General features: G+C 42.7%; 1 protein-coding gene across 2 annotated transcripts in view; it reads left to right on the top strand.

The window, feature by feature from the left end:
• Positions 1-6,237: 6,237 nt before the first annotated feature.
• The window catches only part of LOC106570533 (insulin-like growth factor 2 mRNA-binding protein 3), a 40,364-nt gene continuing 23,513 nt past the window's right edge, over positions 6,238-23,088 (top strand). The window contains exons 1-5 of one of the 2 annotated variants that reach the window (XM_014142965.3): positions 6,238-7,083; positions 8,011-8,071; positions 16,508-16,556; positions 21,375-21,426; positions 21,591-21,654. In XM_014142965.3, the coding sequence (XP_013998440.1) occupies positions 6,909-7,083; positions 8,011-8,071; positions 16,508-16,556; positions 21,375-21,426; positions 21,591-21,654 (401 nt within the window). In that variant the 5' untranslated portion in view covers positions 6,238-6,908. The remainder of the gene's footprint in view (positions 7,084-8,010; positions 8,072-16,507; positions 16,557-21,374; positions 21,427-21,590; positions 21,655-23,088) is intronic. The other variant, XM_014142966.3, reaches the window with a different exon arrangement.

Below are 23,088 nucleotides of genomic sequence, written 5' to 3'. Positions count from 1 at the left end.
GAACAGCATTATCATTACACAGGTGCACCTTGTGCTGGTTACAATAAAAGGCCACACTAAAATGTGCAGTTCTCACACAATGCTGTTGCCAGTGAATACAATGTTTGTTTCTCTACCATAAGAGAATTCAACCAACGTCTTTCTAGAATTTGACAATGCGGCCAACCGGCCTCACAACCACAGACCATGTGGATGGCATCGTGTGGGCGAGCGGTTTGCTGATGTGAATGTTATAAACATGATGTGCCCCATGGTGGCGGTGGAGTTATGGTATGGGCAGGCATAAGCTACGGACCACAAACACAATTGCATTTTATTGAAGGCAATTTCAATACACAGAGATACTGTGGCCCATTGTCGTGCCATTCATCTGGCGTCATCACCTCATGTTTCAGCATGATAATTCATGGCCCCATGTCGCAAGGATCTGAACACAATTCCTGGAATCTGAAAATGTCCTAGTTCTTCCATGGCCTGCATACTCACCAGATATGTCACCCAATGAGCATGTTTGGGATGCTCTGGACTGACGTGTTCCAGTTCCCGACAATATCCAGCAACTTCGCACAGCCATTGAAACAGAGTGGGACAACATTCCACAGGTACAATCAACAGTCTGATCAACTCCATGTAAAGGAGATGTGTCGCGCTGCATGAGGCAAGTAGTAGTCACACCAGATACTGACTGGTTTTCTAAAAATGCATCTGTGACCACCACAGGTGCATATCTGTATTCCCAGTCATGTGAAAATGAACTATAACTCAGTAAAATCTTTGAAATAATTGCATGTTGCGTTTATCTTTTTGTTCAGTATATAAAATGACTCAACATTCGTGACAGACAAGGGATGCTAGGAATTTTTCGACGTAAATGTGCGTGGCATTGTCTACACAATTTGAAGACGTCACCACGTTTCGTAACTAACTTTGAGGCTATCTTTGAAAAGTAATGGTTGAATTAAAGTAGAGTAGCACGTTTGAAAGAGGGAAACAACTCAAAAGACCACTTTCACCTTTCTCTGACCACCTTTAAATCGGCATCACCATCTGTTACAGACACTTGTTGGTGAATAGTAATGTAAACATTGTAGAACATTGATCATCGATATATATACATAGTTCTTGATTACTTATTGAAAATTGATCATACATAGTTATTGATCACAACTATTTAACATTCAAAATACAGATGACCTCAGAACCATAAGCGTCACCTGCTTTTCACTGGATGAGACTGGGAAAACATAATCAACTAAATCATATCCAAACATTGGTGAATCAAACATTCACTGGTTAAACCAAAAAAACAAAGTTGTGTTAGGAAATGTAAAAGTGACTTTCACATGTGTGGAAACCAGATGAGTGGCCCTTGAGGTTGAACCCCGACACAACTGCACGGCTATCTCTGCTATATGTCTGCAAGGAGAAACAGTGGCACAAGGATATCCTCTTCCTCACAGTCAAGATGAGCTGATAGCCTATTCCCTGACCTCATGAGCAGAAACATAATGTGTCCCCCAAAGGGCACCCTATTCCCTAAATAGTGCATTACTAATGACTAGTTCCGCCCGGTTCCAAAACAACCCTAGCTCCTATCGCTTCTGTATCTGCAGATCTGAAAGAGACAGATAGGTGTAAGCAACTTGGTGATAGACCTCTAAAGTTTTCTCTGCCATATTGCTCAAACCTATCTGTCTCTTTCAGATCTACAAACACCAAATGAGTAGGTAAGGGTCTAGGGGTGGTTTTTGGACTGAGATGATAACTGTTCATCCTCCCTGATCTATCATGACTGTCTATAGACCTACTTTAACGGAGTTATTATTCAGTTGGTATGATTATGTAGTATCTAAATGAATCAGGCAAGATCTCTTTTCCATTGACCAAAGGTTTATTTTAAAGATTTTCCTCTTGTAGGACAACATATGTTATTCTGATTCTGGGTGCCAAGTTCACACCACGGCAGATGAAAATATGATGTCCAGAATATAGAACAGACATGATACTTTATCATGTAATACATAAGTCATTATACTCTATTCATCACACATTTATCTGCAACCTTCTGAAAGTTGCACTCTGCTAATTTGTCACTTGTTGTTAATTCAAATTTATTATCAAGTTGTATTTCTAGATGTGTTTGTTTTTTATTCATTTGAAAGCCTATACCAGCTGCCAGCTTGCATGCCAGTATAGTTTTTTTTTTATTGGTGAGAGGCGTTTTAATCTGTTTGGTTTTCAAACTTGCAGAGGCTAGATCTGAACTTAAGTACATTTTGTTGTCTTCTTATGAATGATCTTACCATTGGCACTAAGGGTGGCAGCTAGTCAAGCGGTTAGAGCATTAGGCCAGTAACCAAAAGGCTGGTGGTTCGAATAGCTGAGCAGACAAGGTGCAACAAATATGTTGATGTTCCCTTGAGCAATGCCCTTAACCATAATTTTATCCAGGGGTGCTGTACTACTATGTCTGACCCTGTAAAACCTATTTTTTTCTTACATTTCTTTGTACAGTTGCTTCAATACAACACCAATAAATAACTGTTTCAAATATGATTTCATAACACCATAATCAAACATTGATCACAAGTTAATTATATATATATTCCAAAGCAAATTGGAAATGTGTTAATAAATTAACATAGGCTAATCACTTGAAGAGTAGTTTGCATCAGAGCTTGGGTCAGTTCCATTTTACCTGAAGACCATTCAGGAAACTAATTTGATATCATTTAATATATAAAAAAAACATGTAGATATTTTTAAATCATGACGTTTACTGAAATAGAATTCAACTGCATAATATTCCCTGAGGTTATCATTCATAAATGTGTTTTTTTGTATTGAATTGGAGTAAATAAAATGTACCATGAAATGACAATATACTGCAACTTGATATTAGACAATTCATTTCTATCAAGAAAACAATTAGCTGACATTTAGAAATCATTTGATCTATTGTTTAATGTAATATTGTACAGTGTAATATATCAACATCTATTTTTCTGGACAAGTTAATTGCTGTTATCAAACAAATATTGAATTATTAAAACATTCCTAAAAAGTTCCTGTGAGTCACATTTCCTAAGCTATTTCTAAGTTCATTACAAGAAATCTTGAACATCTTCACCAGCAATACTATGAATCACTAATTAAAAAGATCACACTTACATTCACATAAAAGTAGGCCTAGGTCCAGAGGCTGACAAAAACGAGTCTTGAACAACAATTTGAATGCATAGTCCAATGCAAATCACTTCAGAAACAGTCTTTAACATCACACGTTTTTTTAAAGGACTATGTAAAGGGAACAAACAATGTTTAGAAAGTTAATGTTAATTCATGTCATATTTTGTCATTTGCTTAGAAACTTTCATTACCAATAGACGTTGTTTTCTAGAATGATTATTGAAATAGGCCTAGGCAGAATACCGCCATTTTCTGTGTGGAAGATATTAGTGGAAGTCTATAGGGGGACCTCACAGGGGAAAAGACCAATACAATTCTTTAAAAACATTTAAGGTACATTTAATGCAATTTAAGTGCCATATATGAATGTCAGTTTCAAAAAGCAATTTATCCAATATCACATCAATTATAAAAATCCTTAGAGAAAAGTTCTCAAACACGTTTTTTCGAAATTCACTACAACATGGCGTTCACGACAAGAATGTTCCATACGTTCTAGCTCAAGCAGTCAGCCATTGGAATGCATCGAGACTAACAAAGAGATGATTAGAGATAGTCGACTGAAGTATAAATAAATAGATATGGATTCGATTGTAGTTGTTAAGGGTTAGATTGTAGTTTCACCCAAAACGGTATCCCTTGTTTCCAAAACGGTATCCCTTGTTTCACTGAACAACCGGAACGAATGAGACATTGTTCGCCACAACACGATATATCACTTACTATATATATATTGTTTAAACTTCCTTATGGAAAGAAATATAATCCTATTTGATCTTAAAATCTCACCGATGTTTCCCGTGTGCTTTCCATTCATAACAATCTTTAAACATTCCACACAAGACGTAGTCTCGGGTATGAAACTTTCTTTATGGAAGCCTGTTTATCCCTATGGAATACAGCCATACCGAAGTTTCCCCCAAAGAATGGGGGCGGGGCTAATTATGTACATTCCTCACGGATATATTCACCCTTTCGCAGTCCCTGAGCGCCTTGTTCAAGCCTGAAGGACTGCGACTTTTGTTGGACGTAAACAAAGTGTAGACTCTAAGTCACACTGATAGTCCAATCTTTTATCTATATGAACACATAGTTTTCTGTAAATGTGTAATAGGCTGTCTCATATAAACATTTCGTTATTTCACAACGCATGTAACTAGAGTTGGGCTCATTTAATACATTGAATCAATATAGGCTATTGAACTGTAACGAATTCATAACGCGGTTGTTCATTGATTGTTTAAAGTTTAATAGGCTTTTACATGCTTAGGAAAAGATTACACATATCCTAATGTTCACCATTTAATCAGTTACAGGTGAATTTGCGAAGCAGAAGAACGTGTAGGCCTAATAGTGGTGTGTTTGAAACCATTTCATTTAGGACTTCCTTGTAATTCTATTTCCATTTTATATAAGATAATTTCCATCTCCAAATTTAACTCACTTTACCAACTCAAATAATGGGACTGCTTTTGTGGCGTAGCCTAACATGTATCTAGTTGCATCTTAATTATTTCGTTAGATTAATAATTGATTATCACCTTTATTCATAAGGAGAAAAACTACATTTTCTTTCGCGCGCTAATTCATATAGAATAGCGGTGCAAAAGAGCCAATGACTGAACACGCTGAGCTCGAGCCAGCCAGAGTGGTAGGGGAGTGAGAATGAGCTCTGTGATTGGTCAGTCTTTCCAACCAATAGAAGAGCACTCTGTTTGTCCAGCTCAGAGTACGTCAACTAAAGTGCTGCCAGTGTGCCATAGCAGAGGGCCTACCGTTTGAGGCTTTGACAAGTCACAATTTATTTCCTTATGCCTAACATGAACATGTCCATAAAACTGAAATCATCAATTGTTCTTAAAAAAAATACTAACTTTTCCTGCAGTATACATTTGAAGAAGGCATTTTATCAATACGGCATTAGGTGTTGCTCACACACATTTTCTAAAAGTTGAATAATCAGCTGAATAAACTCCATGCACTCCCATGCATATTGTGTAGTACTAAACAAGTTGTATAGGTACTGGCTAAACTATGAACTATCCAACTCTACTCAGGTATGTGTGCGTAAAATCACTAAAACGGTATTCAACAGTGGCCTTGCATGTGTTTCGAATGTGGGCCTATTGAGCCGATATAAATCCACTTTAGAACGTAGAATAATTAGACCAATTCTAATTTAATGGATTACACTTTTATTCTATTATTCCCTCAAAATGTCTTTAGCTGAACATCTTTTTTATTTTAGCCTGAATATCAGCATGGATATTTGACGGACTGAGATCTTACGTATGGTAAATGTAGCCTAGTAATTTGGTACTTGTCAATGAAGGTCCACGTTTGTGAATTTCATCTACCCATAACTACAATTATTTTACACTGGATACATATTAACAAGTGTAATTAATTGTCTCAATTAATGTACTAAGCCCAGCCAGACTGCATTTGAAAGAAACGTGCTTGCTTGTTGTCGCCAATTCGCTAGGGGCATTTCTCTGGATGACGAGACCTTCCCTCTCTGTACATAGCATATATATACCCATGCCGGAAATAGTAAGCCGTTCGCCATATGCAGTAGCTTCTACTATAGGTTTCTTCTCCAGATGAGTGTTTTCGAAAACAAACAAGTAATCTCGCCCCAAGACATCCTATTCCCCTCTCTGCCATTTCGTGTGGACATGGATACATCTGTATTGTAGACAAAAGCAGGGAACCACCTGAATCTTGTTAGAGAAGATGGATGCCGTCATGTGGTTGGTAGTAAGCGTGTCATTCCCATGTTGACCGGGCCATGGGCCTAGGGGAGGACGCATTCTAAACTTTCATTGATTCAATCCAATTCAAATGTGACTCACATGCATAAATTATAACATCGAGCGACATAATTTATGAATGGCACCTCCCCCTTCTTCCTCTCCCACCATAATGTTCTCTATAGTATCCCTACCCTACACCCACCGCAGTCTCGCGTGCGCGCAAACCTCCGCAACACTGTTGCCCCTTGCTATATCCGTGCGCGCACTGCTGTTTTACTACTTCGACCAGCGGCCAATGGGAAGCGAGGCTTTGCAGAGAAAGGCACACAAATGTGATTCTAGTAAAAGATACACTGGGTTCTCACGGAATCTCTTAACTCACATAGCTCGCCAGGTTTTTCCCCTCAACACCAATCCACTCTTCCCCTCATTTTCTCTCGACTCCACGGTCCCCACCCCAGATTCCCGTGACATTTTCCCAATCCAACACTTAATTGAGCGACTGGGATTCCTCACGTGCGGGGTTGATTTGTAGTTTGAACACGTGGCTCATTCAAAAAAGCCGGAATATCCTCGTTTTTTTCCTTCCCCTTCTTCATATTGGTTTTATTCAGAGGCGGGCACGAGCCTTAACGTGTGTGAATTTCTCTGTCTTTTTGCCAAGGGGTTTGGAGGAAGACAAAAAAGTCGTGTCTCCTCCTTTTTCACTCAGTCAGCTATCGTTTTGGAGAAACGGAATAAATAATTAAGAATTTTTTTTTTTTTTTTTTTTTCGCGATAGAGAAGGGCGAGTAAGCGCAAACGCGACGAGGTTGCCCGTCAAATATTTCTGTGGCTTCAACGACTGGGGGAAGCACGCCACCGCCACTCCGTTGAGTAGTAAGGCGATTTTGGCGACTCTAAACCCGAGAGAGCAAATCACGATTTCCTTCTGCGTAAAGATTGTCAATTTCAGCGCAGAACATGAATAAGCTGTACATTGGAAACGTGAGTGAAGAGGCGAGTGCCGAGGACTTGGAAACTATCTTTGAGCAGTGGAAGATTCCGCACAGTGGTCCGTTTCTCGTCAAAACTGGTTATGCGTTCGTGGATTGCCCCGATGAAAAGAATGCAATGATGGCCATCGACATTCTTTCAGGTGAGACAATAAAAAAGGCGTTCGAGCGGTGCGTAAACGGTGTTTTAATTGCGGAAATGGCTACGGGTTTACTTTAACCGCTGTAGATGGATGCATGGAGCCCAATAGGGTGGGGGTGTATCCAAGCTTGTCGCCTTGCCTCACACTTGGCTCCTGACACCGTAGAAGGATAGTCCATGCCTTTGATAAATTCAAAGTGTGAATTTTATCTAGTACAAAAACGTTGAAGTAACTTGTTTGAGTGAAGGAAGGAACGCCTGTCCTGTGTAACGCCAGTCAGAGCAATGGGGCACACAGGCAGTGGCCGCACATTGTAGGCTTGTGTCTAACATGGATCACTTCGATTAAATGTAACTCTGTAATGTTACTTTTGTTGCCGCCTTTGAGCTTACACTCTCTAAGTGGACCAACAAAGTCGCAATGGAAGTATGGCCTAACTTGTTAAATTATAGTACACAGTACATGTGCCCTATGCAGACACACCAGGTGGCTTAATTGTGTATTGGTCAAATGTAGGCCAACGAAATGCAAGACTAATGCAAACTACTTTTTATTTACAATTTAGAAACGACAACAAATGTACGCAATGTGGGACAAACAGTGACATTCAGCAAGCCACAATCTAGAAGAAAAAAAATTACGATTTTACGAAATTATCCTCGTATTGAGCTCAGGTGTCATGCTTGTCACCGATACCATATTTAACCTTTTAGAATAGACATTCACGTTACGTTGGGTGAAAATAAAGTAATTTGTGTAATTTGAATGGTCACACAATTGTGCCTCCGATTGAAATTAACGTAATATCGTGCCAGGCCTTTTTGGTCATAAACTATAGTTGAGGCCTACTTTTGGCTGCCTATGAGAACAGCTGAAGAGAACAAAACTAATTGTGAACTAAAATTGCATTTATTCTCCTCACTATAGGTAAAGTTGAACTACATGGAAAACTCCTAGAGGTGGAACACTCAGTCCCTAAACGTCAAAGGTAAATTCTGATTATAAACTCATGTATTGTCCAACTGATCCATTTACGCTATAAGGGGCTGCTGCTGTCCTCAGCCACATTGTACATATCTCCATCGACACTTCTGGAAACATGTTATTTTTGTAACGTTATTTGATTGAAGTCGTCTGATTGTGTCTTGTAGTCGGTGTGTTTGGGGCGTCAGCAGGAAGGGACATTTGTTCATTTGGGGCAAGCAGAAATTCATAGGGTGTGTGTAGAGGTCGAATTATAAGGGCATGAAGGATCTCATACCGTCACGCCTATGGCGACCTAAAATATGCTGCTACTTTTTTTTGGAATAATGTACCTTATTTTAGACACCATTCCCATCTGTGGAAGTAGTTAGCCTATATAGTGCAAATCTCCAAGTGTTTAACACTTGGAAACTGTAGGGCTATTTTAAGCAGCAATAGCATTCTGGGCCTACTTAGGTGTGTGTACATGTATGAATGTGTGTGTTGAGGCGTAGGCCCTCTGAAGTCGTCCATTTGAGAAGGATCTGGCCGTGATTCTCCCTTGCTGCCCCACGCTTCTGCTCTCATCGCGATGGTGCACGAGATGGACTCGGAAAACCCCCGGTCTGCTAAAGACCATGTAGCTCGGTGTAGGCTACAGTCAACAGGATTAAACTATGCTGAGTTATAGCCTTTAGTCTTGGGCGATATTGATCCTCATTTACGTGGACGAGGGACAAAAAAATTCAACAATTTGGCGTGGCGTTTAGGATATCCGCCACATGAAACATTTTGTCCTTTATTAAATCTTTCTTGGATTTTAATTGCTGTCATTGAAATGAGTAATTATTGGAATCATTTGAGGATTTGGAGGAAGAGGATTTAGAGCCGAAATGCACTTTAATGTGTTTAGATGTGCATTTTAATGATTTAAATAATTTGGGCTAAAAGCAGTAGATAAAGGCTGCTGCTATGTTTGTAAGGAATTAGAAACAAGCATCTGATCACAACTTTTAAAACTGTATATTGAAGTCAAGTTTAACAGAATTAGGATTTGTATAATTGCCGATACCACCATTTAGGCCTACTAAATCGAATAATCTGTTTTATTGACGTTCTGCACAAAATGGTGTTAACATATTTAAAATATACAATTATTATAGTGGATATATTTATTTGCATGTTTTGAATTGTCCATGCATTGAATTGTCGAGGTTAGGGCCAAAATGAACTTCCGCAAGGGCTTCCCCTAAATACGTTTACTGCTTTTAGCTCGTTCATTATTGGGATGGAATCATGAACCTATTTTTAAAAAATAAATAAAAAAAAAGCCTAATCACTCTGGTCAATTTGTTGACCTTTCCCCTCCCAAAGTGCTAGATATTTTTTGCTAAATTATTAGACTTAAACATGTGTAGGTTTACACACACTGGCGATCTGTAGTGGTAGGCCTTTATAGTGGGTAGGCCTTTTAACTGACTTGCCTAGTTAAATAAAATAAAAATATATAGTGAAGTGTAAGCCTGGTGCTTTTTGACCTCCACCTACAAAAAAAGAGAAAGATGAAGTCCCCCTTTTGCCACAGGAAAGGTTATAGGAGCGACTGGGAACAGTATCCTGCCCATCACACACACACACACACACACACACACACACACACACTGAAGTGTGCACTGGGGCCCCTCTGCATTCCAGCCCGCTGAGTGTCAGCTGGAGGCTCGGCCAATCACCACAACTTAACCTTTGAACTTGTGGGAAGGGGAAGTGCGAGCAAGGAGGCAGAGGCTCCTGGTGTCCTCCAGTGTTCCAGGGTGGGACCGTAGACATTAAAACCAGTAGATGGTGATAGCGCTGACGTCATCCACTTATTCCTGTGGAAAACTCCCAATGGCACGTGAAGCCGGAAGTATTTGAATTTGAAGCCCGCCATATTGCTGAATGGCACCAAAAAAATATTTAAGGATCATGGTGAAAGTGGCCTTTACTAGCAAAGGATTGTGGTCAATGCAGTCATTTTCATCCTGCCCGAGAGAGTCAACCTTAATGTCTAAGGCAGAGGTATTCAAGTCTTGCCCTACGAGGTCCAGAGCCTGCTGCTTTTCTATTCTACCTGATAATTAATTGCACCCACCTGGTGTCCCAGATCTAAATCGGTGCCTGATTAGAGGGGAACAATGGGGGGTTAGTGGAACTAGCTTTGAGGTCCAGAGTTGATGAGGGCATGAGCTTCATTGTAGCCTGCCGTCCCGTGGTTGGTCTGTCAGCACGTGGTCATGTATGACTACAAATGTAGTAGTCAGAATGGATCACTATTTCATTAAATATCTTGATTTATGGCGAACTTTTAAAGGATTCACCGTGGGAATCTAACTTGATCCTCATCAACAAATTTTAGATCCCAAAACGTCTCTCTATAAATTGTTTAGCGATTCTGGGGATCGTAATTTCCATATGCTTTCTAGGGCAGACCAGGGGCCTCATAACTGTTGTGTAAATTTCACACTATTTACGTCCGCCCTTTCTGAAAAGACTGCGCTCGTACAAAAATATCTAGAGATTTATGAACTTGTCGCACGCCATACATACGAATGTTTCTCATTTATAAATCAGAATGTCCTGAAATTCTGCGAACAAACATTACTACTCCACCTGAAAAATGCCCATTATTCACCTTTTTTATGGTGACAACAATAACCCCTATTTCTGCAAACTTTGCAAGTATTGGAATTAGGCCGAGGCAGTTTTCTGAAAGAAATGGCGAACTTGATCAAAGGTCTTTGGTGGTTTGATAGGCATGACATTTTCTGCACTCCTCGGCTACCTGACAGACAACGGTATTGAAAGACAAACACAATTGCAAATTGCTGTGGACCTGTAAACAGGTGTTTTGTAAACAGGTGTTACGCTTCACTGCCCACGACTTCTGACACGACGTCTACTTAGTGGTAGCCATACACACTTCAATGCAGAAGATGAGTTCTCTGTTCACCTGTTAAATTATACTGTTATAAACCACGCTCCATATCTTATAGAGCAAAAATTTGAAAAAATAGCCTGTCTAATGGGGCCCAATTAATTTGTTGTAGGATACCTCGGGACTATGAACCTATCAAGGCCAGAAAGGTGAGGAATTTATTTTGCAAAGGTTATGAAAATATATTATGTTTACAAATAAAATATGATCTACACACACACTTTGAAATGACAGTATTGAGATGTATGGAAGTAGCCTGTACTGCCCTACCAAGCAAAAAGGCAGTAACTGTTCATAGCTTGGAACTGAGAAATATGGGTTTAATTTACCTTGGTTTTACAGTAACTTTATGCAGTTAATGCTAACATGACCCCAATTTTCTCCAAAACACAAGAGGCAGGATACTTGTCCACACGATTAAGCATGTAGTCATTTTTGCTACAATAAATAACACATTTCTCACCAAATGAGCAGTTACTGCCTTTTTGCGTGGTAGGGCAGTGTAATCGTTCGTTCTACCGCTAAACTACGCTCCTGACCAGACGGCATCGAGCAACGCACTTGAAATAGTAGTAAATAAATAAGTTATCAAGTGTTCTATTAAACGAAAGATCAGAAGAATGGTATTGGAACTTGTTGTAGGCCTATAAGCTACCTGGTGAGTATGAAAACATCACAGAAAAGGTGAGGAATTTTTTTCTGCAATTGAATTAGTTTATTTAACTAGGCAAGTCAGTTAAGAACAAATTCTTATTTACAATGACTGCCTACCCCGGCCAAACCCTAACCTGGACCAATTGTGCGCCTCCCTATGGGACTGAAAATCACGGCCGCTTGTGTTAACAGCCTGGAATCGTAGTAACGCCTCGAGCACTGAGATACAATGTCTTATACCGCAGTGCCACTCTGGAGCCCGCAATTATCATGGACATAATATAATTAATATAGCCGAGCAAAATAGATGCCTATTTCTAAATATTTTAGAATGCCAAGATAAACTAAATTGATCTCACTTCTCACTAACGACAAACAATTGCATATTGTTATTAACCTGTTTTTTGTTATGAACGAGTCCATCTTATCCGCCATGTAACAAAATACTTGGCTGCTTGCAATGCAATAGTTCCACCACTAGAAACTGTGTACACATGGTCTAAAGTTTGTAGGAAGCTTCCCACAATCTCACTTCAACTTCAGTTTTTTTTAAAATAAATGGCAACTTTTGCGTGTGAACTAGCGCCCCCATGTTTAGGGTCATATTTTGTACATACACATGGTTTATAAATGAGGTCCCAGGGCTTTTGGTTGCTACGCATTAGCCGACCAGCAGAGCTCCAGACCAAACACTGGGGGCCTGGGTGGGATAGGCACATTGAGGGGTGCGTGCAGGTTGTTGGGGTGGGGGGGCTAGGTTTTGGTGCAAGTGTGCCATTTGCCTTAGTCCAACTCCAAGGTGACATTTTCCATAGTCGCTGTTCATCTTTGGCCTACATAATATAATCTCTGTAGCTTGATCATGAGGGGTTACAAGAGTTGAAAATGTAATAATGCAATAAGTTAAGGTTGTTTAGGGGCCAGCGGACAGCCACACAAATTTAGGGTGTAGGTGTATTTTGGCTACTTATAGTTGCTCACTAATTTGTTTTATTTCATGTTTACTCTCATGCCCTATTAGCTGTACTAGTCAGTTTGTAGGACACACACAAACCCTATAACATGTTACACTGTGACCTGATTAAAGCTATATTCATTACTTTGAGTAAAACACTGAAATAAAATATAACTCCCAACTGTTTGAAAAAAAGAATGGCGTGATTTGAGAGGTGGCCCGTGTGTGTCGGGGCATTCAGTCAGGTCAAGGGGCGAGTAGGAAGCTGCTGTGTAAGTGTTGATGAATCAGTGTTATTGAATGTCAGTAATGTAAAATTCCACAACTCGTACCAGTCTGCCTTGTGAAGATGGTTCAACTTGAACCTAGTTTAGTATTAGTCTAAGACCTTTTTTTAATATATTTTTTTTATACCAGGCAACAAATCTGAAGTTTTATTGGCACAGTAACTTTCTCACACGTTCTAAAGTCGCAGATGTAGATAAAATATTATCAATATTCTCATCAAATGGCGTAGGTCATTAAATCCTAACCATCGTCATTTAAACAAAGAAATACACCCATTGCTCTATTCCTTTAACTAACAGACAAAAAAATCCCAAGTCGTAAAAGCAAAGCCCACTTCCATGGTCATTCTAACCCAGTAACTGCGGCTTTGTGAGGAGTAGTAGCTCCCAGCTCATATTAAAGAATTTGGGGTCAGGAGGTCACTGTGGGGCCCAACCTGCAAAGAAGGGATTTTGGATGGAAGCACGGGGGTGCCCGAAATTCTCTATGGCCTCTTGTCCCATCTAGCTAGTGGGACTAAAGGTCCCTAAACTCCCTCATGCTTATCATGGCGCAAGAGACACTGATAGTGTGGATTTTTATGCTACAGAACCATTGCATACCATGCTGCAGGGAAAGTAAAATGTTTAGCTATTTATGTGTAAATCATCAGATTTAATTTAGAAATATTCAAATTCTTGCTCAAATGAATTTAGCTATTTTTTTGCTATACATTTTAGATTTTTTTTTACTGCAGAATGGACAGTTGTTGTGAACGGGAAGGACCCATGTAAGAGTGCAGCGGAAAGTGAGCAGTTTTGAGTTGAGTCATTCAGAACGCCTGCATGCTGAATAGTCAATGAGTGTGGATGGATGGGCGTTGAGCACAGACCTGGGTGTGAGTTTGTGTGTTTCCTGACATGGATGGGTTTTATAGTGTGGGTGCCAGTGTTTCTGTTGAGTATTGTTTGTATGATAAGATGGATGGTGGGGGGAGGGGTAGTGACATGGATGATCATGGTAGTGAGAAACGGGGATGGATGTGGGGAAGTCTGTTGCTCGACATGGGATTCCTCCTATGGGTTTTACACACACACACACTACATCACATGACAACTCAGCCCTCAGTCCCCACACCCCTCCATGTTTCTGTCAGTGGACTTTGTGTCCATGGAAACGGGACCCCACCCCTACAGGGCAGAGGGCCCTTGTGTGTGTGTGTGTGTGTGTGTGTGTGTGTGTCCCCAAACCTCCCCTTTTCCCAAATCAAAGGCTGGGACAGGGGAATGCACCCCCCCCCCCACCCCAATACCCTGGCTGACTTCGTCCGTGTGTGTGGAGCTATAGGTTAAACTGGCTTGAAGTGCTTGGTGCATTTGCACATTTTGCACAGCATTCCCACTGCAATGCAGAGCAACGCACACACGGAAAAAGGGGGCCGGATCAGCCAGGAATGGCACAGTAGACCGGAAAGGGCTGGAATTCCTCTCGGACGCCTAATGGTATTTTTTTCTACAATTCGCCATTTAGAACCTATCTTTATGGTCCAAATAAATGAATAAAATTCATTTGAGGCCCTGTCGGTGTGACAATGCTGAAAGTTCCTCCAGATTGAGAGTGCATGTTAAAGAATCTGTAAATCTTTGTGTTTGTACGTGGGGGTGATGGAAATAAATGAATACCAAGGGTAAATGTCATTGAACTTTCCCCTACTAAGTTTTCACTGTGGCCTAGTCCTGCATGCATGGAAGCCCACAAACCTTCTAGACTGCACATGTGGATTTCTGTGCATCACATTTTTAGTATGCTCCAACATAAAGCTTGTTTTCTCTCTGGGTCGTGTGTGTGTGTATATAATGAAGTGTGAGCTGGGCCGTGTGGGTGGCGGGCTCAGAAACATCTTTAAGGCTACCAACCAGCCTGTTCATCAAAACACTAACATTTGACTCACTCATTGACATGCACAGCTTAAAACCAGTTGAGTAGGAAAGCATGTTTTCAATTTGAACTCAATCATATTTCGATTGTATAGTCTATTAGACTTCTCTACTTTTTTAAACTTTTAAGTCCGTGAAGAGCAGGAGTGCGATATGCACATCCTAAACTTGAGGAACAAATAATACAGATGAAGAATTGAGGCCTGCTCATTGCTGCTCTGCAAAGCTTTAGTCCTGACCCACAAAATACAAAGTTTCCAACGTGTTTTCTGTCAGGTGTCAAAAGATCTTTTGACATTTCATGGTAACCACACCCAAGTCTTCATTTCCTGGTCAAAACTGTGCTTTTCGCCAATGATATGGATTTTTGTTGTTGGTCCTTGTGGAAGGTGTTTGTTGTTTTGGTGTCGTTTGGCTTGTCTAGATGTCAGTGGGAGAAGTTTACAGTAAGATTGTAGGGGTTAGGTTTTTGTTAGGAGTGTTGGATATCGTGTTTTGTGGGTGGGTGTACGGTCTGTGTAGAACTGAGTAGGGGTCAGTCTGTGCTGGAACTCCCAGCTGCATGTACATTGTGTTCCTTTAGTGTGTGGGAACAGGTGGTGGACTTTAGAGCAGCCTGGACACTTTTCCCACGTTTATATCTCCCTGGTCCAAACCATCGCCTTTTTATGAAACGTGTCACAAGTACACCAAATTACATAGTACATTTTAGTCATTTATCTGATGCTCTTATCCAGAGCGACATTTTTCATACTCCTTTCCAATACTGGTCCCCCATGAGAGTCGAAACCCACAACCCTGGCCTTACAAGCGCCATGCTGTACCACCTGAGCCACACGGGTCCTGTCTTGACGAGTTTATATCCAGACTCGTTACAATTCACTACTCCAATCAAGCATTTGTATGACCTCTAAAGTATTTGTGTCCTTGGTTTTCACAATGTTTTCATTGAAACCAAACGTTTTCAAAATGTGATTTGGAGTTTGAAATGCAGGACATTCTGAATACTAAGCCAGAGTTGTACAGTAATTGGTAGGATAGTCTGTTCTGCGCCACTGTGCTCCTGTTGACTGTGATGTGAGCGCTCCTTCGTTCTGAATCCCCATCTGTTCTCTCTGCTTTGACAGCTAGTGGAGGTACCCTCTTCCCTGGGCTTGGCATCCCTCCCTTTTCTGCGCTCACTCTCCTCCTCTGCCTTTCTCCTTTCTGCTCCTCTCTCCTCCATGCCCCTCCCCTCCTTTCTCCTTTCTTCCTGTCTCTTCCTCCCTCCTTACCTCTCCTCCCTCCCACGCCTCTCTTCCCTCCCTCTCTCCCACCCGATGCTTCTCATTATCAGCTGGTTTGAACAGTTTCTCCACACGATCAAGCTACCAGTCCAACAATGTAACAGCCTCTCTCTCCTTCCCTCCCTCCCGCTCTCCATCCATTCCTCCCTCCTCTGGTGCACACCCGCTGGGCTTGGGAGTGGTATTAAAACATTAGTCATGTCCACAGCTTGTGCACCTCTCCCCTCTTACAGAGCACAGAATGATGGAAGGAGGCATCTACTAGCTTGCTGTTTTATTACTTTTATTTTTTTGAACGGGTCAATTTGTCCGTTAGCCCAACCAACCCTTAATGCTCACTGACTCTCCCACTCTCTCTTCCCTTCTCTACCCCTCTGTTTCCTTTTAGGAGCTGTAAGCTGCAGATCAGGAACATCCCGCCTCATCTGCAGTGGGAGGTAAGTGTTAATTGGTCCATTGGTAAAGCTTTGGATCTAACGATCTATACTCGGTCCTGTTCAATGGGAACTAACGTTAAAAAAATACTTTGAAACAGGATGTGAATGTAAGGCTTTTTATTGGGTGTAAACGAGTCCACTGACGAGGTTCTTTGCCATCTTTGCGTTCCATTTTGGTTTTGGATTCACTCATTAGTTCTTTAGAACAGAGGCTGGTCTTGCATGTCGCCATTTTTCTTCTGGCTGTCCCATTATGGTACTTTTATACATTTACATTTTAGTCATTTAGCAGACGCTCTTATCCAGAGCGACTTACAGTAGTGGATGCATATATTTCATTTCATACATTTTGTTTTTGTACTGGCCCCCCGTGGGAATCGAACCCACAACCCTGGCGTTGCAAACACCATGCTCTACCAACTGAGCCACAGGGAAGACCCTATACTTAGGCTCACGCCCCAAATGGCACCCTATTCCTTATGTAGTGTGCTACTTTAGACCAGGTCCCATAGGGTCACTATGAAGGGAATAGTTTGTGTTTTGGTACTTAATTTACCTTTTTAGTACAGGTACTAATTTAGCAGTTGATTTGTCAGACTATTTCGTCCAGAAAAACCTGATAAGGAGGTAAGTGAGTAGCAGCATAAAACAAGCATAGAACAGTCTTTTTCAAGCTATTGTTGGTGGTAATGACAGTATCATATTTCAAATGTGCCTACATTACCTCATCTATTTCATTGCTGCAGACTTGTTGGTTGTTTTGCTCATGCCGTGTGTGTGTGATCATTGGAGCTGTGGTCGTCTGTATGGTCGTCTGTGTAACGCCAGAGGATTACCTTTTAGGCGGGTGACCTACTAATGCACTGCAGGTGTAGAGTAAGGTGTGTGTTGTGCAACAAGAGTGTGACATGCATGGCCTGTGTGACACGCATTGGCCTGTGTGACACGCATTGGCCTGTGTGACACGCGCATTGGCCTGTGTGACGCGCATTGGCCTGTGTGACGCGCATTGGCCTGTGTGACGCGCATCCCCGGCCTGTGTGACGCGCATCCCCGGCCTGTGTGACGCGCATCCCCGGCCTGTGTGACGCGCATCCCCGGCCTGTGTGACGCGCATCCCCGGCCTGTGTGACGCGCATCCCCGGCCTGTGTGACGCGCATCCCCGGCCTGTGTGACGCGCATCCCCGGCCTGTGTGACGCGCATCCCCGGCCTGTGTGACGCGCATCCCCGGCCTGTGCGACGCGCATCCCCGGCCTGTGTGACGCGCATCCCCGGCCTGTGTGACGCGCATCCCCGGCCTGTGTGACGCGCATCCCCGGCCTGTGTGACGCGCATCCCCGGCCTGTGCGAGAGATCAAACCTTGCTCATGCAGACATGGTCAGATCTGTTGTTATTTCCACACACAACCTACTCCCATTCATTATCAATTGGATATTGCCCTGCAGTACTGCCTTCAGAAAGGGATTTATACTAGTGGTCGTTTGTCTCGAGAATCAGACGCATTCTTAGTAGGCTTGGGAGATGTACCTTATACCAGGGTATTTCCAAATACTGTCGGTATGATTTAATACCCCTGCAGCAGGGTTGTGCTATGCCACTGCTTAGAACTATAAGTTTAGCAGAACTATAAGAAATGTAACGTCAAATGATATCCAGCGCTAGGCTCCAGCTGTGCATTTGGTTTGCTAACTTGCTAGCTAAGTACCTGATGTCAAGCTCAAGCTTCTTGTTTACAGCAGAGACATTCAAACCCCTCCTGGATCAACATCCCTGGTGTCTAAATTGTTTGTGCACAAAAAATGTTTATTTAGTTTTTTTATTGCGCCCCTGGTGTGCACTTCTGGTAATACTGTTTATCCCATTATAATACAGAAATGGTATGAACATTTACCGCTCAACCCTAAGTCATCTTCGGTATTTCCCACAGGTTGCTCATTTAGTTCCACTTGTCTAAGATAATCCTCGATCCTTTCTGCTCGCTGTCTAAATAAGATAATGGACTGGGTCTGTTTCACAGGAAACATCTACTTTACAAAAGGGTGGTTTGTCTAATTTTTACCAAATAGAATACAGTTAATGGACAACGTTCTCTTCCATTCTAAACTCGTAGTGCATAGGCCAAAGTATGACTGATTTGAGCCTCTCCACCTTTGACTTAACTGTTCTAAATTGACAAAAAGCATTTTGTGCTGGTTGTCTTGTGCTGTGTAAATGGGCGGTAGTCTATAGCATGTTATCTAGCTGATGGTTATTTGACCAGAATGGGGATAGGGTTGGAATGGGGGAGGGACTGACCACAGAACAGTCTTTGACATAAAGGAGACCTTGTATCTTATCAGGGAGATAACAACATGGTGCCTCAGCACACAGCCATGCAGGCAAAGAGCTGGCTTGTTCGCTAGGCTAGCTCGTGGTGGGTGGGTGGGCCTGCTCTGTGTTGCCTCCATGTGCTATGGACAGACACTCACAGAATGTGTAGCATTACTCCTGTCCCACCCCTCCCCCAACCCAACCACCGCTTCCTGCAGGAATGCACTCCACCCTTTCCTGAATGGCCTGGATTCTCATTGGCTGAGCCCTGGAGACGGGCAGATGTGGCAGCCAGTGAACATGCAGGTGCTCTTCACCACAGGGAACGTAGGATCAGTACTGGAACAGCCAATGGGACGGCTTTGAGATGGTTCAGGGGCGGGAAGGAAGGGGATTGGTGGGTTGGGAGAAAGGGGGCCGGGAGCGAATCTGATTGTTCAGAAAGGGGGGTTGTGAGTGCTCGGGGGTGTGGCTTTCAGTAAGCCTGGGCATGATTGGAGGTCCTCTCCCTGTAGGCTGTGTTTGGACTCCTGTCCCTCGCTCTCTCTCCCACCTTCTCATCCATGACTACACTTGAAGAGGAGCATTAGATCTAGCTAGTTGAAGTTTTCCAGATTGGTATGGCTCTGACAGATTTTTGGTCTCTTTCTCTATGGACTCACAAGTGGATAAAGATCAGTTCAGCTTGATAATGTGGGGAAATTAAAGATCATGAATTTAGAAAGATCTCTCTCTTGCTTGACTCGTACAGCCTGGTTGATGGGTGGTGTTGAAGGGCCAGTTGGATCACAGGGCTGATGACAACCTTGCCTTTTTGCTGTTGTCTGTGCCCAATGTTTGTACCATGTTCTGCTGCTGCTACCATGTTCTGCTGCTGCTATGTTGTCTTAGGTCTCCCTGGGGGGGGGGGGGGTGTGTGTGTGTGTGTGTGCGCGCGCTCATATATTTGTATTTTTAATCCCAGCCCCCTTCCCGCAGGAGGCCGTCATTGTAAATAAGAGTTTGCTCTTAACTGACTTGCCTAGTTAAATAAAAGTGTACAAATCTAGCTAGATGTACTCGGGCTTATTTGAAATTAGCTAGCTTCAGCATCACATTCCAGCTCAAGCTTCATCCATGTTACGATGGTAGATATAGGTTGTGCATCTGTTGCTTACTGGAGCCTGGTCCATCTGGGCTTGTAACTGCGTGTTCACGTCGCACATGGCTAGTCCAACGCCGAACTGTCAATGAGATGATGTTGAAACATCAACCCATGTCTGTGCCACAACTTCATTTTTGCCGAAATTTAAATGAAAGAAGTTTACCAGCAGATTTAGCAGGACATGTGAAATGGATTATTAGAAGGGCAGTTTTCCTTATCTTTCTTTGGTGTGCTTGTCAGAACAAATCTAATATTTTGTTTTTGAGCTGTTATCAATGCACAAGTCCCTTTTTTACAAAAGTTTTACTGCACGTTTTAGTTTGAAATGTCTATGTATTTGAACATGACTATTTTTAACTCATGAACATCTTGATGAATAAAATATTTAATCAGTCTTCCTCATTTGGTCTGGAGAATGAAGGAATTTGATTGGTCTTCAACTCACAGCTCAAACACTTCATTCAGGATAACTGGAGTTTAACCCTGAGTTAGCCTACCATGGAGCAGGTTAGTTCTGGAGGATTCGTTGCCATAGAAATGTACCTGGCTAAAAGGTGAGCCACATTGGTGGTACCGGTTATCCCGAGTTGAACTCCATTACCTGGCTAATTCCTCAGACCAGATTTGTAGTATAGGGCTCTGGTGTTACCCATGTGCACATGGATTTTGGACTGTGTGTGTGTGTGTGTGTGTGTGTGGAGTAGGGTCCTGAGGGCACACAGTCTGAATGTATTGTTTTTAAAAGTGTATAAACTGCCTTTAATTTTGCTGGACCCCAGGAAGCGTAGTGGGGATCCATAATAAATACAAATATTGATGAATGTGTTGTGGCTTAACTGTAAATGTTTTATCGTGATTGGCCCATGGGCTTGACATTGGGATGTGGCTGTAGTGCGTTGCCCCTTGACCCTTCGGTCAGTTTTGCATTTCCCCCACTAATAGTTACATTTAGAATTGGGAGGTAAATCTGATCCTAGATCTGTACCTAGGGGAAACCTATCCCCAGGGCATGTGTTCCTGATCACCTGCTGGGTGTTGACGAACGTTGGCGTTAACCTGTATAATCTTACGGAATTGAAGTAAAATTGCTCTGCTGTTTCCTGTTTTGCACTGAACTAATGTCCTGTCCAGGGTCCTGCCCAGGGTCCTGCCCTGTCCACTGATGCATCAAGCAGCCTCCCGCTACAGAAACAGGAGATGGACATGGGCTGTTCTCTCACACAAGGCTTACTTACTAAACTGTACTTACTAGAAAGCCAGTTTGAGTCTCCATGACAGTGTGAAAAATACATTGGTGTCTCACTGGAACTCCTCTCTGGTCTGGTTCTAATCACATTCTCTCCCCTGTGGTTCTGACTCAGGTTCTGGATGGCATGTTGGCTCAGTATGGTACAGTGGAGAACTGCGAGCAAGGTACACACACACACACACACACCATACCCTTTCTGTTTCTTCTGTATCTGCTGTTTCTAGTAGGTCTTTGTTCAAGTCTGTGACTGTTCAGTTGAAGTGCATGTTTAGTGTATAAACTTGTATTCCCTGTGGGTGTTGAGTCTGTGCTCTCCCTCCCTCCACAGTAAATACAGACACCGACACGGCAGTGGTCAACGTCCGATATGGTGCCAAGGACCAGGCCAGACAGTAAGCACACCTTTCCTTAGTTTAAGACTGCTCTTGTAGAATGCAGAGACTTGTTTAGGTGGTTTGCACCTTTCCCCACACTGCATTTGAATTGATCCCCTTTGATTTGTTAGTGCAGCGCATTCCTCGTCACCCTCCAAAGCAGTCCATTCTAAGTTGCTGCTATAGGAGTAACATGCTGGCTGAGAGAAGCAAGCTCACTGCTGCCCTCTGGTGTGTGGAGCCCTGACCATTCCTGATAAAGTGGGCGTGGACGGTGTATGAAAATGAATGGGATCATTTGAACAGTCAGTCCTGGCCTTGAAGAGCAACAGGGTTTTGTTCCACCCCTGCACTAATACACATGATTCTTCTAATGCTTTTATCATCCAGATCTTGTTTCAGTAGTGAGAGAGAAAATAAAATTGTCATTTGACTTTGGATCACAACTGACCTTGCATCAGTAGCCTATCCAGAGGGGTCAAGCAAGTTCCTGTGACAGACAGCTTTATATTATCAGTGCTGTGACACTAGCTATGTTTCTTTTAACTTGGAAACTGTCTCCTGGACTTCCTGACAGCCTCCTCCAGGTGGTAAGGGTAGGCAACAACACATCTAACACTCCGTTCCTCAGCACAGGGGCCCCTCAGGGGAACGTGCTTAGTCCCTTCCTGTACTCCCTGTTCACCCACGACTGCATGGCCAAGCACGACTCTAACACATCAAGTTTGCTGATGACACAACGGTGGTAGGCCTGATCAACGATGAGACAGCTTATAGGGAGGTCAGACGCCTCTCCCTCAACTTGAGCAAGACAAAGGAGATGCTCGTGGACTACAGGAAAGAGGGGAGGGGGGGGCGAGTATGCCACCATTCTCATCAACAGGGTTGTAGTGGAGCGGGTCGAGAGTTTGATGTTCCTTGGTGTCCACATCACCAACAAACTAACATGGTCCAAGCACACCAAGACAGTTGTGAAGAGGGCACTGAAAAGATTTGGCATGGGTCCCCAGATCCTCAAAAAGTTCTACAGCTGCACCGTCGAGAGCATCCTGACCGGCGGCATCACCGCCTGGTACGGCAACTACTCGGCATCTGACCGTAAAGGCACTGCAGAGGGTAGTGCGTACAGCTCAGTACATTACTGGGGTTAAGCTTCCTGCCATCCAGGACCTATATACTAGGTGGTGTCAGAGGAAGGCCCAAAAAATTGTCAGACTCCAGTCACCCTAGTCATAGACTGTTCTCTCTGCTACCGCATGGCATGCGTTACCTGAGCGCCAAGTCTAGGTCCAAAACGCTCCTTAACAGCTTCTACACACAAGCCATAAGACTGCTGAACAATTATTCAAGTGGCCACCGGACTACTTACATTGAAACCCCCCCCCCCCCCCCCCCCCTTTGTTTTTACACTGCTGCTACTTGCTGTTTATCTATGCGTAGTCACTTTACCCC

Source organism: Salmo salar, chromosome 14, assembly GCF_965601325.2.
Source record: "Salmo salar chromosome 14, fSalSal1, whole genome shotgun sequence".
NCBI lineage: Eukaryota > Metazoa > Chordata > Actinopteri > Salmoniformes > Salmonidae > Salmo > Salmo salar.
Note: the sequence above shows the minus strand (reverse complement) of the source record. Positions and strands in the feature narration are given on the sequence as shown.